At 37.2% G+C, this 23,776-nt stretch overlaps 1 protein-coding gene across 4 annotated transcripts in view; it reads right to left on the bottom strand.

The window, feature by feature from the left end:
• FRYL (FRY like transcription coactivator) overlaps positions 1 to 23,776 on the bottom strand; it is a 246,900-nt gene that overhangs the window by 32,943 nt on the left and 190,181 nt on the right. For 3 of the 4 annotated variants that reach the window (XM_059067255.2, XM_059067252.2, XM_067036072.1), the window contains 12 exons: positions 22,975 to 23,125; positions 22,195 to 22,298; positions 20,371 to 20,556; positions 18,636 to 18,840; positions 17,352 to 17,473; positions 16,313 to 16,503; positions 14,731 to 14,825; positions 13,063 to 13,670; positions 12,663 to 12,760; positions 8,586 to 8,756; positions 6,282 to 6,422; positions 2,691 to 2,888 (listed from right to left, as the gene is read on the bottom strand). In XM_059067255.2, the coding sequence (XP_058923238.1) occupies positions 2,691 to 2,888; positions 6,282 to 6,422; positions 8,586 to 8,756; positions 12,663 to 12,760; positions 13,063 to 13,670; positions 14,731 to 14,825; positions 16,313 to 16,503; positions 17,352 to 17,473; positions 18,636 to 18,840; positions 20,371 to 20,556; positions 22,195 to 22,298; positions 22,975 to 23,125 (2,270 nt within the window). The remainder of the gene's footprint in view (positions 1 to 2,690; positions 2,889 to 6,281; positions 6,423 to 8,585; positions 8,757 to 12,662; positions 12,761 to 13,062; positions 13,671 to 14,730; positions 14,826 to 16,312; positions 16,504 to 17,351; positions 17,474 to 18,635; positions 18,841 to 20,370; positions 20,557 to 22,194; positions 22,299 to 22,974; positions 23,126 to 23,776) is intronic. The other variant, XM_059067253.2, reaches the window with a different exon arrangement.

The raw sequence follows: 23,776 nt of genomic DNA on the forward strand, positions 1-23,776 counted from the left end.
CAAAAAAAAACAGCATAAGGAGAAAGATTACTTAGCATAAGGCAGATACTACAAAAATCAAAGGTAATGATGATATCTTTTTTTTTTAATTGTAAGATTTCACTTTATTGGGAACAAGCCTCTGAGGAGATTATTGGAGAACTTATTCCTACTTTAAATACAGATCTGCTTTCTTTAAAAACTACCATCTTCACCTTTCCCCCCATGATTATAAAATAGGTCCTCTTTGAAAGCTCAGAAAATATGAAAATGATTTTTAAAAAATCACCTGTCATCTCACCACTCAGACTTAATGTCTATTAATATTTTGGTGTTTTTTTGATGCATGTTAAGTGTGCTTCAATAAGGTACTTTTGCAAATATTCAAGGTAAGTAACAACTTCAAAGAGAAAGCTATCTACATATGTCTTACTGCAAATCTGATATATAACATTTCCAAAATTTATTTCCGTAAAATTCCATGATGAACCCAAACTTTGGATGATCCAAAACATGTGTATTTACTTGGCTTTGTGAAGTCTCTCAAATTTGCATTTGAATATAATTTTAAGCTCACTTGCATGTCACACAAGTCCCCTTATGATCTGGTTCCTGCTTATCTCCCCAACTTCAGCCTCCACCACTCCCTCCTGAACTTCACACTCCAGCAGAGCTGAACTTGCTCCCCAAGCATATGGTGCCTTCGTGGACCTATGTGTTGGCACATGTCACCTCCTTTGCATGGAACATGCACCAAGCAAACCCCTAATCACTTTGAACATTGCCTCCAGACTTCCAAGGAGGCCTACGCTGATACCACCACCACCTCTGCGTAATTATATTTGGACATTTACCAGGTGATGGTGATTGTTTCTGGGCCTCTCTCCCCCTGCTATATGGGAGCCCCTGGACTGAGTGTGACTCATCACTACTCCTCTAATATATCTCCAGTGCCTTTACAGAGCAGGTACTTGGGAATTTTTTGATGAAACAAATTGAAATTAACTATGTGATATAGATCAAATGTTCTGAGGATTCGTATCACTGTTTTAAACAAAATAATTGTGACACCATCATTTTCTGACTCAGAACAGCAAAGCCCAGTTTCTCTATCATATTCCCATTCTATGTATTCCATGTTAGAAATTCTCAGGTAATAGAAACCAAAACATTGGCAGTAAACAAACTTTCTATCTTAAAAAAATAACCAATAAGCTGTGGATCAATTCTAATACCAAGACTAAACTGCACAAAAATTTTTTAATCTATATAATCCTAATCAATTAAAACATGAGTGGATCTTCAGCTGTTATCTTTCTCAACTCCGCCCCCCCCCCAATACTTGATCAATAACTTCTCTTTTGAAAAAGTCCTGCCTTAGCTTGTGAAAGACCATTTCGATGGCACCAAAGCCAACAAGAGTGGGCTGAGTTTCTGGAGGAAAAAAAACCAAAACTGACGCTCTCCGCAAGGGTCAAAAAATCTTTGCATGAGATTTGTATTGATATTAATATGTAACATAGTCAGGGCTCAGGGTCCCTCCGGACTGGGGGGCCCTGCCTCAGTCTAGCCCTAAAATATAGGGCTTCTCAAATCTCAGCTTATTTTAGCCACATTTTTCCTTCCATGATTTCAACCACCCACCTATGTGACACTGAAAACCCCTAAACTTTTTCCTTCTGCATAAGTTTTCCTCTAAAACTTCAGATCTCTTTAGGTAATCAGCACCTCCGTCAGAATGTTTTTTAGTCTCTTCAGAGCCAGTATACCCAACACTGAGCTCATCACGCCCTCCTTCCCTGCTAAGACCTGTTCTCCCTGCATTTCCATTCCCTTTGAAAGATACCAACACTCACCAAGTTGTCACAGCAACTGTCCTTATCTCTTCCTTACTTAGCACCTCCTCTCCTTCCCATCAAACCCCATCAATTACTTCCTCAGACTTTTGAAAACCATCCCTTCCCTCTTTGTCTTCTCTGCAGTTGCCTAGGGACACAGTCCAACATATTACCTTTTACCCAAATTAGTATAACAGATTCCTTAAAAATTTCCACCCCGCTCCTCCCTGGTCCGTTTTCTATCCTGTTGCCAGAGTGATCTTCCTAAAATGCAAATCCTAATATTTCCTATTCCAGCTAAAAATCCTTTAAGAGTGCCTGCTGCTTCAAGAGAAAACCATCTGTCAGACAAGATGCCAGTGAGGTTCCCTATGCCTTCAGCTTCCCCTCTCATCCCACTCTATACCTCCATCCTCTGTACTCCGTGCTCAGGGTAGGCCACACTAACTGGATGGAAGTTTCCAGAGTGCCGTGCTTTCTCACACTTATAAGCCTTCATTCACACATGCTGCTTTTTCTTGGATTATTCCCCCACCCCCCCAGACTTCCATATATACCTGTCTAGGGTTACTTATCTCTCAACATTCAGCTCAGATCAGGTTAGATGTACATGCTATGTATTCCTATAGAACTTCAAACCTACTTCCAGCCAAAGCACTTATCACAATGTTTATTTCCCTATCTCCCCAAGAGGCTATAGGCCTTCTCCCCTGAGAGTAGCCTTCTCCCCACTCCCACCCCATTTTCATGACACCTGTCACAGCATCTACTGCTGAGTATGAGCTTGATCGATGCTTGTTGAATGACAGAATGAATAAATGAAGAAATGAAAATTTCTAATAGAGCACCTTTGTCAATCTCTGAGCATCTTACCTCAGATATATCAAAATGAAAATCTAAGGTCTTCCCAGGCAACTCCTTAGAGACGTTATTAAAAATTTTAGTGAAGGATATTTCAGGAGAACCTGTATCTCCTCCGTAGGTCCTGGGGATATCGTTGGGCACGACAAGGCTTGCTGAGCGAGACACCACCAGTTTTAAGATGTTAAGGGCTTCCTTCCAATAAGGACTCTGGTTTCAAAAAATAATAGACAAATACATATTTAACTAAGAACAAAAACTTAGTGTACACTGTAGACAATGAAAATATTATTTCTATAAAAACTCCTTGTAAATTATTTTTACTTTGAGGTCCCTAACAGAGGGTCTGAGTTACAAAAGGAAAGAAGATAAGTTATTATTTGTACTGTACTGTATTATAACTTATAATAAAATAAGTTATTATTTGTACTACTAAAGGAAAGAAAATAAGTTATTACTTGTACTGTTAAATTTATGAGATCTTGTACATATAATAATGCTACCAACTCAGAATATTTTGCATTTTTCCCAATAAGTGCTTTATAAATATTATTGGTAGAGAAAGTCTAATACAGTAATCTGGCAGTTGGGGGTAAACAAAGGGGTTGTATATATATGTGAACTTTCTAGATGAATGAAGTATATGGCTTTAAGACTCTAAAACTTTAAATGTTTTAAGTCTTGGAGATAAACAATTTTTGATGCATACTTTTTAGACATAAAAATATTAAAATACTAAAAAAATTTTAGAGTTTTCTTAATGACCCAAGCCCCAAATAATAAGTGTAAGTGCTGTGCTAAAATGATGCTCTCAGTGATTCCTGAGCTGTATAGGATGAACTTTTCCTCCTATATATGGTAGCTATGTTTTCGAGTTATTCTTCTGCTTTTAGTTTTGTATATTTCTGCCAATATAATTTAGGAATGATTTACATGACAGATGTATATGTGGAGAGGAATCAATGTCTAATTAAAATTTTAGAACTTTTTTTTTTACTGCCTACTGAAAATCATATAAAAATGACTTTTTTTTCTTACTTGTGGTACCAAAATCAAACTTCAACCTTGTATTATACATATTGTTTCACAGTTGGCAGCTGAGAGAGGGGAAATACTACTTAAAAAAGGAAGTGAAAAATCTTTGGCAGAACTGAATTATCCAATTTAGCTAATAACATCTTGATATGAAGACATCTAAAGCATAAAATATTACTAGTAATTAAAAATGTCCACATGGGGCTTCCCTGGTGGCACAGGGTTAAGAATTCACCTGCCAATGCAGGGGACACAGGTCCATGCCCTGGTCCGGGAAGATCCCACATGCTGCGGAGCAACTAAGCCCGTGACTACTGAGCCTGCACTCTAGAGCCAGTGAGCCACACTACTGAGCCTGTGCACCACAACTACTGAAGCCTGCGAGCCACAGCTACTGAGCCTACATGCCACAACTACTGAAGCCCGCGCACCTAGAGCCTGTGCTCCACAACAAGAAAAGCCACTGCAATGAGAAGCACGCACACTGCAACGAAGAGTAGCTCTTGCTTGCCGCAACTAGAGAAAGCCCACGCACAGTAATGAAGACCCAACGCAGCCAAAAATAAATAAACTAAATAAATAAATGTTTAAAAAAATGTCCACATGTGACATTTTAAGCACATCATCGTAGAAAAAAGTTTATCTTTAACAAAGTTAGACTATGTAAAAATCATCATCATTTTTTTCTTATGGAAATAATTAGGAGCTCTGGGCATTGCAAAATGCTAAAATCTCTTCAGAGATGTTTCCATAAATTATATTGGTACTTGTATCTAAATGTAAAAGATTATTATCAAGAGTTCAAGTACGTAAAATGGTTAATATTTGAATAAAGCAGAAGTCACTAACTGGGATGACCTGTCGGCTAAATATAACCTTGGTTTACCCAACATTTAAAAATAAATTTGAGGACTTCCCTGGTGGCGCAGAGGTTAAGAATCTGCCTGCCAATGCAGGGGACGTGGGTTCGAGCCCCAGCCCAGGATGATTCCACATGCCGCGGAGCAACTAAGCCTGTGCACCACAACTACTGAGCCTGTGTTCTAGAGCCCGCGAGCCACAACTACCGAGCCCACATGCCACAATTACCAAAGCCCAGGCGCCTAAAGCCCGTGCTCCGCAACAAAAGAAGCCACTGCAATGAGAAGCCCGTGGACTGCAACAAAGAGTAGCCCCCGCTTGCCGCAACTAGAGAAAGCCCACGCGCAGCAAAGACCCAACACAGCCAAAACATAAATAAATTAAAAATAAAATAAATTAATTAAAAAATAAAAAGAAATTTGAAAAGAAATTTGAGATATTTTTAAATTAGGCGGTTTTAAAGAAAAACCCAGATTTTGAGCTTTTCTTTATAAATTAGAAAAGAAAAATTAGAAGTTCTGGCCACAGTGGACCTGTACTCCAACATGGCAACCATTCTTAGTCGTGCTGTTCCTTTTAGATGAGGAATGTGCAGTTCACTTAGTCATAAATCTATGCCCTCTTATGGTTACTTGCTGGCCCAGTGGGCATATAAGCTTGTGGTTCTGAACAAAAGAAATGTATCTATGTTTCATAAGTTAGTAATTCAATGTGCTATGTATTTCTGTGGGCGATCCAGCAAATATCTGATGAGTTAACTTCTTTAAGCCTTAAGGAAAAAAACGAGAAAAGTGTTTAGGGAAAAAAATATAATTGTTGAGTGGTGAAGCCTTGCTCCTTAAGAGATAAAAATGGAGAAGATACACAGGGTTACCAAAGAAACCTATGTTTTTTAAAAAATATTTGCAATCACTGATCTTCAAGGGAATCTAAAAAATAACCCAGATTACCCAATAAAAATACTGAAAAACATTTTAATACAGTTTTGTTACTTTCAGATATGGACTAGAACACAAACTCATTGCAGCTGAGTACTTCCATTTGTAAATTCTGCTTTAGTGAATGCAAATATCACTGGAGTAGAAACACAAAGTATTAATCTGTTAAGGCTCTCAAAGAGTTTGCTCTGTCTGGTCAGCTGTATCCATAATACTGCTCTGCTTATCAAGGCCTTTCTTACAGATAGTTCAAAAGTGAAATTCAGTACAGACCAAGTTGACTTGTCGCCATTTACAGTTAAACCAAGTCTGATTTTCTACTTTCTAAATATCTGGCACTTTTTAACAGACACAGAAAGCAACTCTAAAATACAGACTCTTCAAAGAGTTCTTCTGTTTCTAAAAGTAATATCTGTTCATTGTGTAGGATTTGGTTAAAAACAGAAAGGTACAAAGAGTCACAATCATACTGTCCAGAGACAGTGACTGCTGCCATTTGTGTCCATTCCTTCTAGTGATTCCTGAAATGTACATTCATAGATGTAATCATTAAAAATAAAAATCAGGAATCATGCCAATCCTACCGTTCAGATTCTGCTTTACGTCACTCACATTGAGAACATTTTCTCATGTTGTAACTATTCCTGAAAACATGATTTATGAACTAACCACTTCCCCTATCTTAGACATTTAAGGTGTTTCCAATTTTTTACGATTATAAATTGTTTCGAGATGAACACCTCTATACATGAGATTTGGGGTCACTCACCTGTACATATTTGCCAATAATCTTTATGATCTCCAGATTAAACTGCTTCACTGGGGCAGTGGAGAGGTCAATATGACTCAAAAGACTATAGATGATCTGTAGTAATGATTGCTGCATACTGGACAGTCCTTTTTCTAACAACTGAAAATAATATTAAAAAGTATACTTTAATCATTTTAAAGAAAATTCCACAGGATTTACATTAGTGATGTTGAAAACCATAATAGATTTAACCTAAGAGTTTATGGTTAGAGTTATCAGAAATCCAGAGAATAATGAAGGTAAAAGGTAATGTCTATTATTGTTACTTGTCCTTGCTGCAGAAAGGAGAATTAGACAGATTACTTGTCATCTTAATCTTAGTGCTTTCTTTTATATCCTTAACTAATTTAGTTAAACACCATTTATCTTAGGTTAAGAGAAAAACCGCTATACCACCATCACCAAAGAATAACTAACTACCCGCAAGACATTCACACCAGCCACTTACTACCTATGTGATCTTGGATAAGTTTCTTATTTCTCTGAGCCTTGATTTTTAAAAATAAAACTGGTAACACTTGCCTCATAGGGTTTGTAGGACAATTAAATTATATATGTGTAGTTTTAAATATATGTAACTAATTTTAGTACTGTTGTTAGTAATAATTTGAGAGTTATTAATAATCATAAAACAAGGATAACTTACACTAATAAGAGTAACGCTGGGGACAAAGCATTCTCTCTGTAGACTGGAACTATATGGCCCACATGTGGTACCCAATAGGCTGTACTGTGCCAGTGCCAGACCTTAGAACCCCATGGGTGGGTCTTCAGGGAGCGCTAGTGTTGCTTTAGTGTTGAACTTTATGGTGGCGCAAAAGTGGAAGATAGACTAAGGCACTTAAATTCAAAGCCAGTTAAGGATGTCTGGCTTTATGTTGGCTCTTGTCCTAAAGGTGTAGGTATAAGATAACCTAGCGATGCGCATTCATTCAGGTTAGGAAGCTCTCAGAGCTCACACTGTTGGCTCACCTAAATATAAAGTCGATGGGAGTAAACCCATCCAAACCAACATCTTAAAAATCCACACCAGTCCTGAGCACTTTATGATGCTCACCATCAGTGACTTAGCTGCTAAGTTAAACAGTGCTATGAACAATACTCAAAATGTTAGTAATACTGAGTTACAAATAATTTAAGTTTGTACGGTGTGTTAGGTTTAGTTGCCAGAGGTCAACTTTCTGAAAAGGAAAGTATTACTGACAAACATTTTTAGTGACTAGGAATTTCTTCCTTTTGAGGGTTTCCTTGTGGCTCTCTACTCAATAATTTACTTTTCTAGGCATGAAGTTAGTTCTTCAACAAATAAATACAGTCGACCCTTGAATAACAGTTTTGAACTGCATGGGTCCACTTATACGTAGATTTTTTTCAGCAGTAAACACTACAGCACTATAGGACTCACAGTTGGTTGAATCATGGACGTGGAGGGCTGACTGTAAGTTACATGTGGATCTGACTGTGTGCAGGCTTGGCACCCTTAACTCCTGCGTTGTTCAAGGTCAACTGTATTAACTTTTCATGCTATTCTATCACCAGATTTTAAAATTCTATTTACTCCCCCACAAATCATATTTTACATTAGGAAGGAAATATATCATCAAAATTAAAACTTGCCCAGCAGAAATGACTTTGCATGCCATATTACTATTCTAGAAAGGATCTCAAAGCCAAGAGCTTGTTTTGTAGAAACAAAAAGATAACCATTCCCTAGGATCAAGACCAGGAAAAACCCCATTTGCCTTTTGAAATAAAGGTGAGGTTTATATTATTATGAGTTTTATGTCACTTAAGGACAGTGAATGAGGAAATAAACACTGAAAATTAAAAAAAATAACCTTTATAGGGCTTCCCTGGTGGCGCAGTGGTTGAGAGTCCGCCTGCCGATGCAGGGGATACGGGTTCATGCCCCCGTCCGGGAAGATCCCACATGCCGCGGAGCGGCTGGGCCCGTGAGCCATGGCCACTGAGCCTGCGCGTCCAGAGCCTGTGCTCCGCAACGGGAGAGGCCACAACAGTGAGTGGCCCGCCCACCGCAAAAAAAAAAAAAAAAAAAAAAAAAAAAACCACACCTTTATAAAAACTTCCTCCTTACTTGAAAGATATTACCTATATTTTTCTTCAAAAAAAGATGTTACCTATATTCACTCTCAAAGAAAATTTGAAGATTAATTAGCATCAGTGCTGCTTCTAGAAATAAATCTACTTGAAAATTTTGCCACAGTGCAGTTGAAAAATCCTTTTTTGGCAGGGTGAATTTACCTCTGCAAGATAAGTCACAAGACTAAATGTAGTATCTGAGAAGGAGTCATGCAGGTATCTACACACTACGTTGATCCAGTTAGAGCAGTCTCTGGAATACGTGTGCGTACTATACAGACTCATCATGTGAGCCAGATTGACAAGCGTTGGGCATTTTTCTTCTGCACAAACCTGAAAAAGCAAACAAAAATTTCATTCACTTAAAGACAGTTAAGTTTAAATTTGATTTTATAGTAAATGTATTTATTTAATGAATCAAGTTAGATATATATGTTGAAGAGTTAATGCATTTTATTTCAATACGGTAGAGAAGATAAACAGAAGAGGAAAAAGCACAAGGCATTCTTAAGAGAATGCCTTAGATCAGACGGAGAGGATTAATATGTCAAGCACTTCCATAGGTGTTAAATAGTATGGCTTTTTTTCAGTCTGATGTAAAATGTCTTTGGTAGAAACCCAAATGTTTTTGTAAACCCTGTGTGTCATTTTGTAAAAAGAGTTTTGTTTTGTAAAATCTATATATGGTTCAGTGCACAAATAACTAAACAGGCAGGTTCAATGTGGGAATCCTCGGTGAGGTTCGGAGCTGCTATGCCAAAGAAGAAATGCTTTAGTCTCAAGCTGTCCAGGGTATCTCACTAGAGCAGTCAACTGCAGAAGCCTCAACCTGTGTGATATAGTCAAAGGACTTCATTGGAGGACTGATAAAACGTTTTGAGTCCTGCATCTCCAGTGAACAGCAATCTCCAGTGTGGACGTCAAGCTACTGTTCAGGAAATCACCTAAAGCTCTTAAGGACCTTGGCCAAACATTTACAGGCTACTACAAAGTGTACTGACTTCCTAGACTTTGCGTGATACGGTACTACAGAATCTGAATCAACAAATGTTTGTGAGGATCTTACTGACTAAATGCACCTTCATAGTCCGTCTGTTCCCTGAGTTAACTGGTAAGGATGTTCCTTAACCTCCTCCGAGGATACCTGAACAATGAAGAACTGGAAAAAGGCCACCCTCGTCTTATAGCCTTATCTATCATGAAAGGCTAGCCTCGTTGAAATTTCTTTTAGTTTTCCTTTTTTCATTTTCCTCACTTATTCTTCCATCTTATTGAGGTTTGGTATGTATTTTCACAAATTGCCTAGAGCATTTGATAAAGAAAGTAGAGTATTACCTACTAAAATTGTATGTATTTTCAACTTTCACATGACTATAACTGACTTTTACTTTGATTCATCATGCAGAAGGCATCACTGGATAGGCCCAAGATATGAAGGCATGCAAGACTATGCAGAGACTAATACAGTACCTTGTAAGTTATTTTATAAAATCATTAAAAGCAGCTGTTTTCATGCCATTAGCCTTTTACTCATAAAACAGACACCAGGAAGAAAAAAGAAAAGTTGTTTGATATTTCTGATTCATATTTCAAAATATAATAATTTATCACACTATTTTTAAAAAACCACATAACTTTATAATTTCAAAATTTGTTATCCTTCAGCAAAAATTTTTATAGCTTACAGTAAATTCTTTAATCTTATCCTGAAGAATAAGGCATTCCTATAGAATTCTTATATTCTTAAAGAATATTTTTTGAAAGAATGATTTTTTTAAAAACCTATTTTTTGAAACAGAAGGAAGTTCTTTGGAATAATAGGCTGTGTAATTTTATAGTAAAGCAAATGGCTTAGATTTAATTTTGGAACTTTGGAATTACCAGGTTAAAATACGAGCCAAAAAAGAGTATGTTTTATAACAAACTTTTTTAGCATACTATTTTTTGCCATAATGAATAGCTAAAAAGGATAATATTTGTCTTAAGTGTTGCCTCATTTTGAAATTCTGTGCCCTCCAAGGGCACAAACAGTAGAAAGAGTGATATTTTTGCATAATGAGGAAGCACATAATGGCAGAAAATTATTCTCAACAGTTTAAGTGAGAGAACAATTAAGGAATCAATTTAGTTCACATCCTGCAGGTTGCTGAAAGGCCACAGAGGGAACCTTGTGTGCTGCTCAACAGGAAGAAAACAGACTTAATAGCAGTTTATGATGAACAGAAAGCCACATATTTGATTTCTTAAAAACGTAAGATATTTGGGACTTTCCTGTGCTTTGCCTCGGGCATGACAGCAGAGGCTTGGAGCTCAAGGGGCTTCTATGGCCTTCCGGCCATGCTGTGCTTCTCACCTGACCCAACACTTAGCAAATTACTCAGCACTTAGCTGCCAATCTCCAATGCTTCTACTTCCCCTATCAAGGGATTTATGCTTTTTACTTTCTTAAAATCCCCAAAGAAGCCAATATACATTTTTTCCTTATATTTTCTTTCTTACCCCTCATGTAGGAAAAAAAATAAAATCTTTGTTTACATTTTCCTAACGGTGTGTTATTAGAATATTTAAATGAAAGTCATTTTAATAAATTATTTTAAAAATCAGTTTTAGACCTCATTAATGCAAATACATGTTGTTGCGTTTTTTAGTGCAAACCATCATTTTCAAAACTAAGATATGTCTCCATGAACTATAATAATGGCTCTTCTTTTTAAATACATGCTTTAAAATGGTTAAGAATTTCTCCATATCTATTGAGAAATTTAAATAAGGATGGATTCAACAGCAAATTTTATTAAATATTTTGTCACTTATTAAATATTTTCCATCCAGATAATGAAAACGTTCTTACTCTTGTTACCGTCTATGTGATTAATTTTTTCACTCCATTGGCACCCAGAGATAAATTTGCACTTAACAGTATTGAAATGTGGGCCATAGAGAGATGGGTGTTTTATTTGGTTTTCTAGAAGCTTGCTCTTTCCATTTACTGCTGGTACTACTTGCTAACTGAATCTCAGGTTTGAAAGAAATTGCTTATATAAAAATCTCTTCCAGAGAAATTTACTTGCTTGTTCCCTTCTGTTGCAGACTTCTCTGATTTTTCTCCCAGTGCTTTAGCCAGGTTATCTTACTTATATTACTACTGAGTCACCCCCTCCAGTTCACCTGATTTCCTGTTGTATGTATATCACTTGTAAATTCCTATAACTCCTTCTTGTAACTGTTTGTATTTTCAGCCTGAAAAGTCTTTTTTCCAAGACTCAATGTGACAAAAAAAATAAATATATAAAATAAAATTAGTTAAGAATTAAGTTTAAGCCGAAGGTAAGGTATTTGTGATCTCTTTATTGTTCTTAAGAGGAAGTTACTAAATAGATAAAATGTCAAAATCATATTCTTTTACAATTAAGACTAAGAGCTATAACACTTTTAAACAAATGTTCACAAACGATTTAAAAACAGCTACATACGTGTTTAAGAAATATATGATGGGAGGGAAAGAGTCAAATAAGGAAGAAAAAAGAATGAAGGGAGCAGAGAGAGAAGATAAAGAGAATGTCAGAAGGAAAAAGGCAAACATAAAGGGAGAGAGAACTTTCAGAATCAAAAAATACATTATGCCCTCTTCTTCCACAGGGCCTTTGCACATGCAATTTCTCCCACCTGGAAAATTTCTACCTTTAGCCCTGCTCTTGTTTCTCATCCAGGGACTTTATTTTGGTTATTTTTATTTGCCCTTCAAGTCCGCTTAGATATGACTTCCCCCAGGAAGACTTTTGCTTTATGTGTCCCTAGAATATTTTGTTCTCCCATTGCAAAGTCACCAGACTCTATGGTGATTGTCTACCTACTTGACTGCACCACCACCCTAAGGCCCATAGGGCCAAGGATTCTATTTTCTCTGATTATCATTGTATTTCCAGCACCTGATCCAGTGCTCAGTACATATCTGGCAGCAAATAAATGAATGACTTGGAAACTGACAGAGGAATAAAGTATGGAAACAGAGCAGAAAAAGATTCAGACTCAGAGGAGAGCTACTCTAAACAAATAATTTTATTCACTGTCATTTGAGCAGCTTACATATCGTTACTATATTACTCCTTCACATACATAAAAGAATAAAAATTTAGATAGGAAGTGACAGTAAAAGGATTTTAAAGAGATTTCCCCCCTTAAGATAAACTCCAGAGAAAATTCCCTAAAGTGTTATCTTCCAGCATCACATTTGCTTACCTTTGCTATTCGACTAGCTGTTTCTTTGCAAAACTGAGTTGGGCTGTCAAAATGCTGGATTAAGTGAGGCAATAAGCAAAGGATGTTAAGAGGAAAGCCTATCAAAAAAAAAAAAGCAAACAATAACCAATTTTATTGCACATTATTTTTAAAATTAAAGGATTTTTTTTTCATGGTTCACAAAAACCATTTTCTTTTTATTTCCTGGAGTACTTGATCTTCTTAAAAAAAATTTTTTTTTTTTTTGCTTTTACCAAAGAATTTAAGCTATCTCACATATTAAGCAAACCATAACTGTTTGTGGAAAAGCAGAAATTAGTAGATTTCAAAACCAACAATTAGTTTACATTTCACTATATTTAAAAAAAGCAAAGAGTTGGTGCAATTCTAGTCACATCACCTGACAACTGGGAAGGATCCACCAACGTGTGTTTGGAGACAGCAATGAGTTTACTCAGGAGGTGCACTGTCATTTCCTGTGTGGATACTGAGGTAAAACCCTTAAGGAAGAGCTGCTGAAGGCCTGGGAAATTATTCCACTTCAGTTTACTTTGTACGGTTTCAATCTTCTCTCGACTCTCTGATTTTTCCAAAGGCAGGTGGATCAGCAGTTTGTTGAGAAGTCTGAGAGCGAGGAGGTATTCATATTCATAATCTGATTCTAATAAAGATGCTGCTATCCAAAAAATGGTGGCCATCAAGCTGGCAGGCTCAGTAGTGGGCTGCACATCAAACACGGCTTTCTCTCTCAGGGAGGAAAGGCTTCGAGTCCTCGCTAAGCTACTGCTGTGGTTGAGCCGTCCATCCATTATATCCAGTGTATTACTCCGCCGCCGGTCACCTCTTCGGTCACCAATTAAACTTAACCTCAAAGAGTTACTTCTTGCATTACTGCTATATCCCAAATAACTGCTACTATTAATGGGACTTGTGCTTAGATTGAGTTGTCCAGTGCTTTTCCTGTTAGCTGCATACTTGTTTCCCATTATAGGATCATGGTATGAGGTTCTTTAAAAAAAAAAAAAAAAAAAAAAAAAAGATGAATCCACTCACAATCACTTCTTTTGCTACATTAATTGTACTCTTGAAAACACTGCAAAATGGTAACTGTTACCAGGAAAAATCATTTTTAAGTATATCTGACTTTGCTTAACCCAATTTCAGTTCTTTCCTCCCTATTAAAATGTACAACAGTATCTTTTCCACTGTGGTTACTTTGGGTTGGATGAGGTTTGACTTGAAGCGAAAATTCTGCTATAGTTATCACTGATAACTTTCAGCTCTGGGATTTAGTACAGATTACGTCCAAAGCAGGCCCCGTTTGTCTCACCCCCAGACTCAAAGGTCCTGATGTCCCTATTTCTGTCAATTCACATTCTTTCCAAAAGAACCAAGCTCAAAAATTTAGTTTTGATTTCTCCTTCTCCCTCACATCTAATTATCACTGATTAAAAAATAATTACAGAATACTTTCTACGTGTGCCAGCAGTATGCAAAATGCTAGGAATATTAAAGCCCATGGAAATGGATAAATTAGAGCCTGTTAGTTGCTGTTATGAAAATATTAAGAAAATACTGTGAGATCCCAAAGGATGGAATGCTTAGCATTCCCCTGGGGCAGTTAGAAATACTTAGCTAGGAGGTGATATTAAGATGGGACTTGAAGGATAAATCAATTTGGGATTTGCAAGGAAGACAAAGTTCGAAGAGAGGCTGGTCCAGGGAGAAGGAACAATATGTGGAAGGTGTGAGTCCCGAGGAGCCTGGCCTGCTGGGGTGACAAGAGGATGTTGAGTGTGGCGGTAATACGGCTTGTCACTGAGGCTGAAGCCGAGTAGCAGAGCAGAAAGGTCTCTGACTAGGGTGTCAGAGGAACGGCACTGCCGCATACGAGCCCCGTGAGCTTTCACACGTCTCACTGTCTGAGGCTCGTTTTCCCACCGGCAATCCATCTGAATTTAGGGGTAGCACTCTCACTGCCGATATTAGAACAATATAGTATTACACATATTTAGCTATTGAAGGCCTAAATACAAATCTACCGGTTGCCTAGTTTTCCAGTTCTTACTGAGAAAGGGCAGAAAGAAGATCATAATGCTTCATGGTTTCAGCCAAAGTATCAATTGCAGATTCCAACGTGAGAAGAAGCTCAATCACAAATCCCTAGAAAAAAAGGCAGATCTTAATTAATCATACTCTGGAAAGAAGAAACTGCAATGCACTTCCTGATGAGATTTTAAAATAGAACAAACTCCACATTAATATTACAAAATAAACTCTTGAGCAACATGACCTTGCTGATAGATGAGAATGCATCAAACTAATGGTATAAACTGATTATACTGGCAACACGATTCACCAAAAATTACTTGGGCCAGAAATCTAGGAGCCATCCTTGTTTCTTTCCCTCACATCTAAATTGAATCCATCTATTACTTTAAAAATAAATCCTAAATCTTACTTCTTTTTTCTACCTCCACAGCTTCCCTTAATCCAAACTATCATCATTTTGGCCTGGACTCTTACAAAGAGCCTCTTAACTGACCTCTCTTGCCTTCCTAAGGCTTCCACCTAGCTTCCAGAGTGAGTTTTTTAAAAAAGCAAGTCATATCCATCACCTTCCTTTTAAAACCAATGGGTGGTTTCCCATCAATCCAGAGTAAACTCCCAGCTCTCACCAGAACCTCCTTGGCCTCACATGATCTGAACTTGCTTACCTCATCAATCTTCTGCCTCTGGAGGTCCCCAATCAGTACGTTCTAGCCACATTGGTTTGCTTGATGTTCCTTTATTTTGTTTTATTTTAATTTTTGGCTGAGTCATGAGGCTTGCGGGATATTAGTGCCCTGACCAGGGATTGAGCCCTGGGCCCCAGCAGTGAAAGCGCCCAGTCAGTCCTAACCAATGGACCGCCAGGGAATTCCCCTGATGCTCCTTTAAAAAGCCGATTGCTTCTGCCTCAGGCCCTTTGCACCTGTCAGTCCTATTTCCCTCTGTCCTCTTCCCCAGATTATCACAGGGCTCACTTCATTTAAACATGTGTTCAAAACTCTTTTTCTCAGATGATCATATATTAAAAAAAAAAAAAAATCCTCTCCCCCATCATTCTTTAACCTGTTACTCTACCTTATTATTTCCACAGCATTCATCACTAAGTAAACTTGTATTATACATTATTGGTGGATTAAAGGCTTGTTTCCCCAATGAAATGTGAGCTCCAGAATGCCAGGAACTTTGTCTTGTTCATTACTGTATCCTCGGTGTCTAAAACAGTGTTAATAAAGTCATGAGTCTGTACAGACCTACGTAAGCTCTCTATTGCAGTATTTCACTTAATTTATATTAACAAATGAAATTCAGTGTTCTAGTTGACATCTAACTTTAAATTCCTCTTATACCTTGTGGTCATCTCAGAATAATATCCAGGTGTGTGTGATAAAGCTGTTTCTGATAGGCACTATTTAATTCAATTAGTATGTTATGAAACATTAATTACACAACTTTGTTTCTTAATTCTTTGCTTGTCAGCATCTGACATCAGTAATTCTATACAACCATTATCTTGCTCTACCTGCCATGATTTACATTTGGCAATAAGTCCTTGACAACGAGGAGTGCTCGATACTTGCTGAAAGAATTCAATGAACTACCTGTGCATCTTCTCCTGGATCCCCTACAGTTTCTACAAGTCTGGAGAGAACATCAGAAAGTGTAGTTGCCGAAAGAGGCTGCTTAAGGGCCCTGAAAATCTGAAAGGATCTCCCAGCATAGTGTCGAGAAGAACAAGAAAGTGCTGTCTGCAGAGCAACCTCGCTAAGATGATGTTCCAAATGAATTCCTTCTGTGAAAGCAAAGAAACAAGTAAGTGCTTGTTTTTCAGGATATATATAGGGGTTATGATCAGAGGCTAATAACCATGTTAAACCCAGTGCCAGCACAATACCTGGCAAACTGGCTGGGCACTAATATTTCATAAGTCAATGCTTTTTCTTTTCATTAAATTCCATCTGCACTTTAGATGACTCTTCATTCTAATCTCCAGGGAAGTAATCCCTGAGAACAGGGTTTCTCAGCCCCAGCATTACTGACATTTTGGCCAGATGATTCTTTGTTGTGAGGGCTATCCTGTGTAGTGTGTGTTTGTGTAGCAGAATCCCTAGCCTCTACCCAAGTGGACACCAGTACTAACCACTTGCCCCGCACCCCCTAATTGTGACAAAAATGTCTCCAGACATTGCAAAATGTCCTGAGAAGCAAAATCACCCCTAGCTAAGAACCACTGTTTTAGATATATTTTACTATAATTTTCAGAATGTGTTAAATTTTAGATCATCGAAGCCCATACCAGTATAAAAAAATAATTTAAGAGTTTGTCATCTCTATGTTCCTTCAATATAATTGTTTCATAATAAACAATTGTATTGTAATTTTATTATGCCATCTTAGACCAAACTAAGAACCCCGGAGCATCAAAGTAGCATTCATATTTTTAAGTAGCAACAATTTGTCTTCAACCAAAACAAATCTGTTATCACTAGTAAGTTAAAAAAGAAAACCTGTCTAAAACTTTTGAAAATTTAGACATGTCAACTTGTCAACTTTTTGCTAAACATTATCAGAAGTTTTGACATCACACTAAAAGATCTGCTTGAAAGTAAATACTATCTGAAATGATTATTAAAAGATTACCTGAGCTTGACTGCTTAAAAACAGAAACCACATGTTTTAAAAATGTAGTTAACTGCTCAGCACTCTTTACACTAGGATTCTTGGCAGAAACATCCTCATGGTTCCAAAGGGGCCCTCTTTTTCTGAAAACAGAGAACAGACATGATTCCCTTGGTTTTTAAACTTAATTAAGTTTTACTCATACTCACCTAAAATGTGCTTTTGCAGTTAGAAAGGATAGTAGTTGAATAAATCAAACAGCATGTCACATAGTCTACTGCTACTATTTATGTACTTGGATATGTAATGATCTAGAGCAAATACAGGAAGATCCAAGTTACGTATAATTTCAAAGTCTTCCGTTGTTACCGTCAAGTCAAATTCTCTCAGAGGTAGCAGGAAAAGATGGCAAATTTTGCCACGTGAGAAGAGTACTGGTTACTGCTTAGGTATTGGTATTACAGGTCAAAACAGTCTAGTTTGTAGAGGCTAGGCTATATTTAGATTGTAATGCAAATAAAATAATTTATAAGTTAAAACTACCTGTCGATTCTTTCTTTAAAATAGCTTTGCTTTCACCAGCTTGGTAAGTAAGGGTTAGGCCCCTTATTGCCATAGGCCCAAAGTGCCCTAGAAAAAAGATGTGGTCATGCTGCCTCTAGTCCCTAACACCTCTAATTCATCACATACTTTGCTATGAGACTGATTTTCTCAACATATTTATTTAATTGGGTCCTCCACCCTCCCCATCCAGCTCAAAGATTTTTGATAATGTCTCCTTTCTTAAAAGATCTATAACCTCCATCCAAGGGCTTCATGGCCCTCCAGCTTGTCTAGAAATTCCTCCGCATTACACTCAGGCTGGATTACTCACCAGTTCCAAATATACTTTGTTTTCTCACACCTCTGTGATTTTGCTCTTGCTGTGGTATACTTGCCCCTTTCTCCCCACCTACATTTCTTCTTTATTTATAGTGCTTTTGCAAAGAGTAGGCCATAAATAAATATTTGAAGATTGAATGTTAATGTAGCTAATGAAGGCAGAAATATATATTCAGATAATACTGTACCCTCTTTGGGTACCTGGTATCTAGTCATGATTAAGGCCCTCCTTAGGTATAACAGTGTGAGCAAAAGAAGAAAGTCTCTGGTTGTATCACATTTTCTACATATTGCACAATACAAACCTGCCTCTTGCAAATCAATGACCCTTTGGAAAACAAAATAGGGTTCGCTGAAGCTGACAAATGAAACAATGACCTAACACAGCTATGTGTCAGGAATGGTAGGAGCTGCAAATGTTACCTTGAGGTAATGAATTCCATGAGGGTTTTGACTTTTCCATCCTGCTCTACTGAGATGTCGACCTCGCTGAGGACGGTGGTGTGCAGATGTGAAATGGCAGCGCTGTTATTTCCTAAGCTGATACTAGAGGAGGTAGAACTTGAGCTGAGCCCTGAGTCGGTCATGGGGGAGGGCTGGTAATCAGGTATAAAATCGCTGACACCTGCTGAAAGAGACAGGGGCGTGAATGCCCAGACGGAAGCAATCTCCCACAACCCTCAAAGAAGTGAGCCTCACAAGCACCAAATTACACTGAGTGAGTTTTTGAGCAAACACTGTTTTCCGAGCCTCTCAGTCAAACTTAACCATCTGGACTTACTATGCAGTCCTGTGCTGCCATCTGCTGAACAAAGTTGAAATTGGCAGTTTCCTAATATTTTGGCATATTTCCTCAACATAAGGTTGCCAATCACACTTCTATAATGAAAACTGATTTCTAATTTCTTATGTTAAGGATTCTATGCTTTCTGCTTCACTTTACTTAAACAAGGAAAATTTTAAAGTCTATTTGTAATACTGATATTATGTCAATTATTAAATAATTCTAAAGGTTATTACTAATGCCCACATTTACAAAATAGCAAAAGGAGCCTTAAAAACAAACACCAAACTATGGAATTTTGAATAGAAATGCTTTAACATAAAAAAGGGCAATAAACTTTATTCCGTTCATCTTTTTTTTTTTTTTTTTTTTTGCGGCACGCGGGCCTCTCACTGTTGTGGCCTCTCCTGTTGCGGAGCACAGGCCCTGGACGCACAGGCTCAGCGGCCATGGCTCACGGGCCCAGTTACTCCACGGCATGTGGTATCTTCCCGGACCGGGGCACGAACCCGTATCCCCTGCATCCGCAGGCGGACTCTCAACCACTGTGCCACCAGGGAAGCCCCCGTTCATCTTTTAATCATAGTTTAAAAAGGTGAATAAGTTTACCAATAGATGTTTTCTCACTAAGTACAGGTTTTTAAGTAAATAACAGGGCTTTAAATAAGTAACTTTAAAACATATTAACCCTGTATCTGGCATTATATGATTAGGAAAAAAAAGTAATTTTATTCCAATTTTTAAAAACCAATTATTTTCTAGATCATCTGTTATAAACCTGATGATACTGATGAATGAAATAAATAAGTTAGGGCTATTAGGGAAAAAGAAAATATAACCTGGAAAGTAAAACAAATTCACATCAACAGTGAAATAAATTTTACATTAAAGTCTCATTAATTTGGACCTCACTACTTCAAAATACATACTTTGGAACTTACTAGACTTCAAGATGTACAACATTTTAAGTGCAATCAGTATAACTGAGTGAATAAAATTTTTTTTTAAATTTTAAATGTCTTCCTTTGTCAATTTTTCAGATCTTGAGGGTAGGGAGATTCTAATACAAGTTCACCATCTTTGTCATAACCAGTGCTCAACAAATTAAGCCACTCTTTCATTGTACCTTTAACTTACATGTGGAGAGTTTAACATTTTTATGACAAAGACCCTTAAAGGTAAGAGAGATTCAAACACTCCAAGTTTAATTCCTTCTTCTATGAATTAATAAATAATGTCAATGGTACTTAAAATAATAAAACTACATTAAAAAATATTCTCTAGTATCTCAACTTCAGTTGATGTTCTATAATGCAGGATCCCAAATTAACGAAGTACGGTTCCAGTTTCAAACGGTACTTTTAAAGCAAATACCTGTGAAAGTATAATCTAAGTGTGCAATTTGTTTGACTGTAAGCACCCTGGGCTCATTAAACTCCTTGTTCCTGAGAAGGACAGAAGCAACAGTTCGGATGTTACTGTTGGATCCCATTACTATTAACAAGTGCAGAAGCAGGCGTTTACAATGTTCATACACCTCAGGGTGGCAGTGGTCAAACCCTAAAGGGAACAGTAGAAAATCATCATCAGTAAAGAGAAATAATGAGTATTCTTGCTATCAAACTCATATTTTAAAAAGAAAAGCAGAAATTATATAAAATATTTTGTGAAAGATGACACAGTACATCAATCAAGTTCTTTATTGGCCTAGAGTGTGTATATACTTTTACAATAGCCTACTGTCCTACTGGACTAGGGAGAATCAAGACAAATTTCCAGTGTGTTTTATGTCTAAAATTTAGTAATCTCTTAGAAACTATTACTCTGTTACATAACACTAGATGTAAATGAACTTTTAAAGGCAAGCACTTTTTGTGCCTAGAACACAATAGAAAGTCAGGAGATGTTTGCTTACTGAGAGAAGAAAGTATTACCTATATATTATATGTACGTATCAGGAAAATATAGGAGAAGATGGCTATTTTGACTTGCTTCAGGAGAGCAATCCCACAAGCATGAAAAGTGTTGCTGATGTGATGGATCCCACATGTTTGTTACAGAAGGCACAGTGGAGTTTTAGCTGTAATAATCAGACTGTCCACAATCCAATTCTTTGGGGAAACACTTAGTACCTGTCTCAATATTCCATTTACTCTGAAAGTTCCCAGTCCCAGAGGTAAATTAATTTTACTCTTGCTACAGTTACAGAGTTTTCCCTGCTGGACAGTATGTGTGTTTTTGTGTGCAGTGGGAGAGGCTGTATGATAGGAATGGGTATAACAGACTTGTTTGTGGTTAAAGGAGAGGCTAGGAATAACTCTGCTCTAGACCACAAGAATCATAGTAAAAAGTGTCATGGAAATAGCATACAGAAAATAGAAAGAGAAATATGAAGAAACTTTCTTGAAACCATATCTTCTTTCCCACTGTGGAGAACAATATGGAGGGTCCTCAAAAAACTAAAAATAGAGCAAATCATATGATCCAGCAACCCCACTCCTGAGCATATACCCAGAGAAAACAAAAACACTAGAAAAGATACATGCACCCCAATGTTCACAGCAGTATTATTTACCACAGCCAAGACATGGAAGCAACCTAACTGTCTATCAACAGATGAATGGATAAAGACAATGTGGTCTATGTACCCAATGGACTACTACTCAGCCATAAAAAATAATGAAATAATGCCATTTGCAGCAATATGGATAGACCTGGAGGGTATTATGCTCAGTGACATGTCAGACAGAAAAAGACAAATACTGTATGTTATCACTTATAAGTGAAATATAAAAAATAAAACAAACTAGTGAATACGGCAAAACAGGAGCCGACTAACTGATATAAAGAAGAAACTAGTTGGTTACCAGTGAGGAGAGGGAAGCAGAGGGGCAAGGTACGAGTAGGGAATTAAGAGATACAAACTACTGTGTATAAAATAAATAAGGTACAAAGGTATATTGCACAGCACAAGGAATGTAGCTGATATTTTATAATAACTATAAATGGAGTAGAAATCTATAAAATTTTGAATTATTTGTACACCTGAAACTAATATTGTAAATCAACTCTACCTCAACTAAAAAATAAAAATAAATAAATAAAATGCAACCTGTAAAAAGCAAACAAACATACTATACTGACTTTCAATTATCACAAAAATATAAAATGAAGGAATTAGCGCCGAATATGTATTACCTATAAAGATTGCATGAAGAAGAAGATGGAGGTAGCTTCCCCATTCCACCTTCACACTATGATCGATAATGAGATCCGTCAAAAGGATGACGGCTATGTTACACCTATGACAAACAAGAGCATTATTCATGTGTCACTAGAGTAAACCTAGAGAAAATCTTATGCAAATTACTTGAAGATTTTAATATTGTCTTTTATGGAAAAAATACAATTTCTCAAGAAAAAAAGAAGAAAAGAAATACAGCTGAAGAAACCGTTACGTGATAGTTTTAGAAAAAACCTATCTGGCTAAGGGCTCCTTGAAGTCAAGGGCCATATTTTCTTCATCTTCAACCCTAAGTCCTAGCACACTGCTTGCGCCACATAGTAGGTGTTCAGTACATGTTTGGTACCTTAATACATTTTGAAAGAATGCAGTAACTGTTCTATTGTGATTTTTGCTAAGTAGAAATCAGCTTAACTCAATTCAAAATAATAGTGCCTACTACCGTAAAACAATATTTTTCAGATGTAGTAACTGGGTCCCAGAAAGGTCAAGTAACTATGCCAGACACCCAGAAAAGCAGCAGCAGCAGCAGAATTTGATTTAGTAATACTAATTGTAAACAGTGAGAAGTGTGTTTTTAGATTTCTTAAAATCTAAACGCACGGATCGAATTTGTTGCAGTATCAAAAGAAAGAAGGTTGCTTATGTTCTGTGTTGTTAGACAGCGTAAAGAAAGCTGGAAGTGTTAAGCAGTGGTTTGGCTCATATGAAATAGGAATGACACTGTGGTCCACCTGTGAAGAGGTAATCCAGGTGATGACGTTTCAGGCAAGTAATCCACCAGTGGTGACCAGCAGCCTCCAGCTGGTGGGAAGGGTAGTGGCTCTCCTTGATTATGCTCCATCACTTTCAGTCGCCAATTAGAATAAAGTGGCATTGAATCACCTATCAAAATAAAATGATCTCATTGTCTACACCATCTACTTTCCGCCAATATAAGCAAACTCTAGTAAAACATCAACTATTTATAGCACTGGAAAGTGATAAAAAGAATTTCCCACTATTTGGACACATGTTTGCTAGGTAGACATGGGTACAAATATTATCAGATTAAGCAAATCAGAGACAGAAAAGAGATATCAATTCAGGTTCCATTCTTTAAATCAAAGCAAAACTACATGAGCACTTCATCATGATTCCACAATTGATGTCCAAGCTATGAGACCACATTATATGTAAAGCTGCCTTGTAACAAGGGCCTTCTGGTAAGTTACTCAGTTCTAAATTTCCTGAGACAGGGCCAATACAAACCCATCTTCAAAGGAAATCTGCTCTACCACAGTGGGGCTGCAGGGTGCAGTAAGAAAGGCCATCAGGAAATGTGAGTTCTGTGTGACGTGGGTAAGTCACTTAACCTCTCTGGACCTCAGTTCCATTGTGTGCAAAATGAGGAGATTGGACCAGATCATCTTCAGGGTCCCTTCCAGTCTGAAGGCTTGTGCTTCTATTCTACCCTACCTTAGTGTTATAACGAGACTCAGACACATTATTCATTTTGCAATTGCAAGGGAGAACGTTTTAGTAAAACGTGAATCC

The sequence above is a fragment of the Kogia breviceps genome, chromosome 6, assembly GCF_026419965.1.
Source record: "Kogia breviceps isolate mKogBre1 chromosome 6, mKogBre1 haplotype 1, whole genome shotgun sequence".
NCBI lineage: Eukaryota > Metazoa > Chordata > Mammalia > Artiodactyla > Physeteridae > Kogia > Kogia breviceps.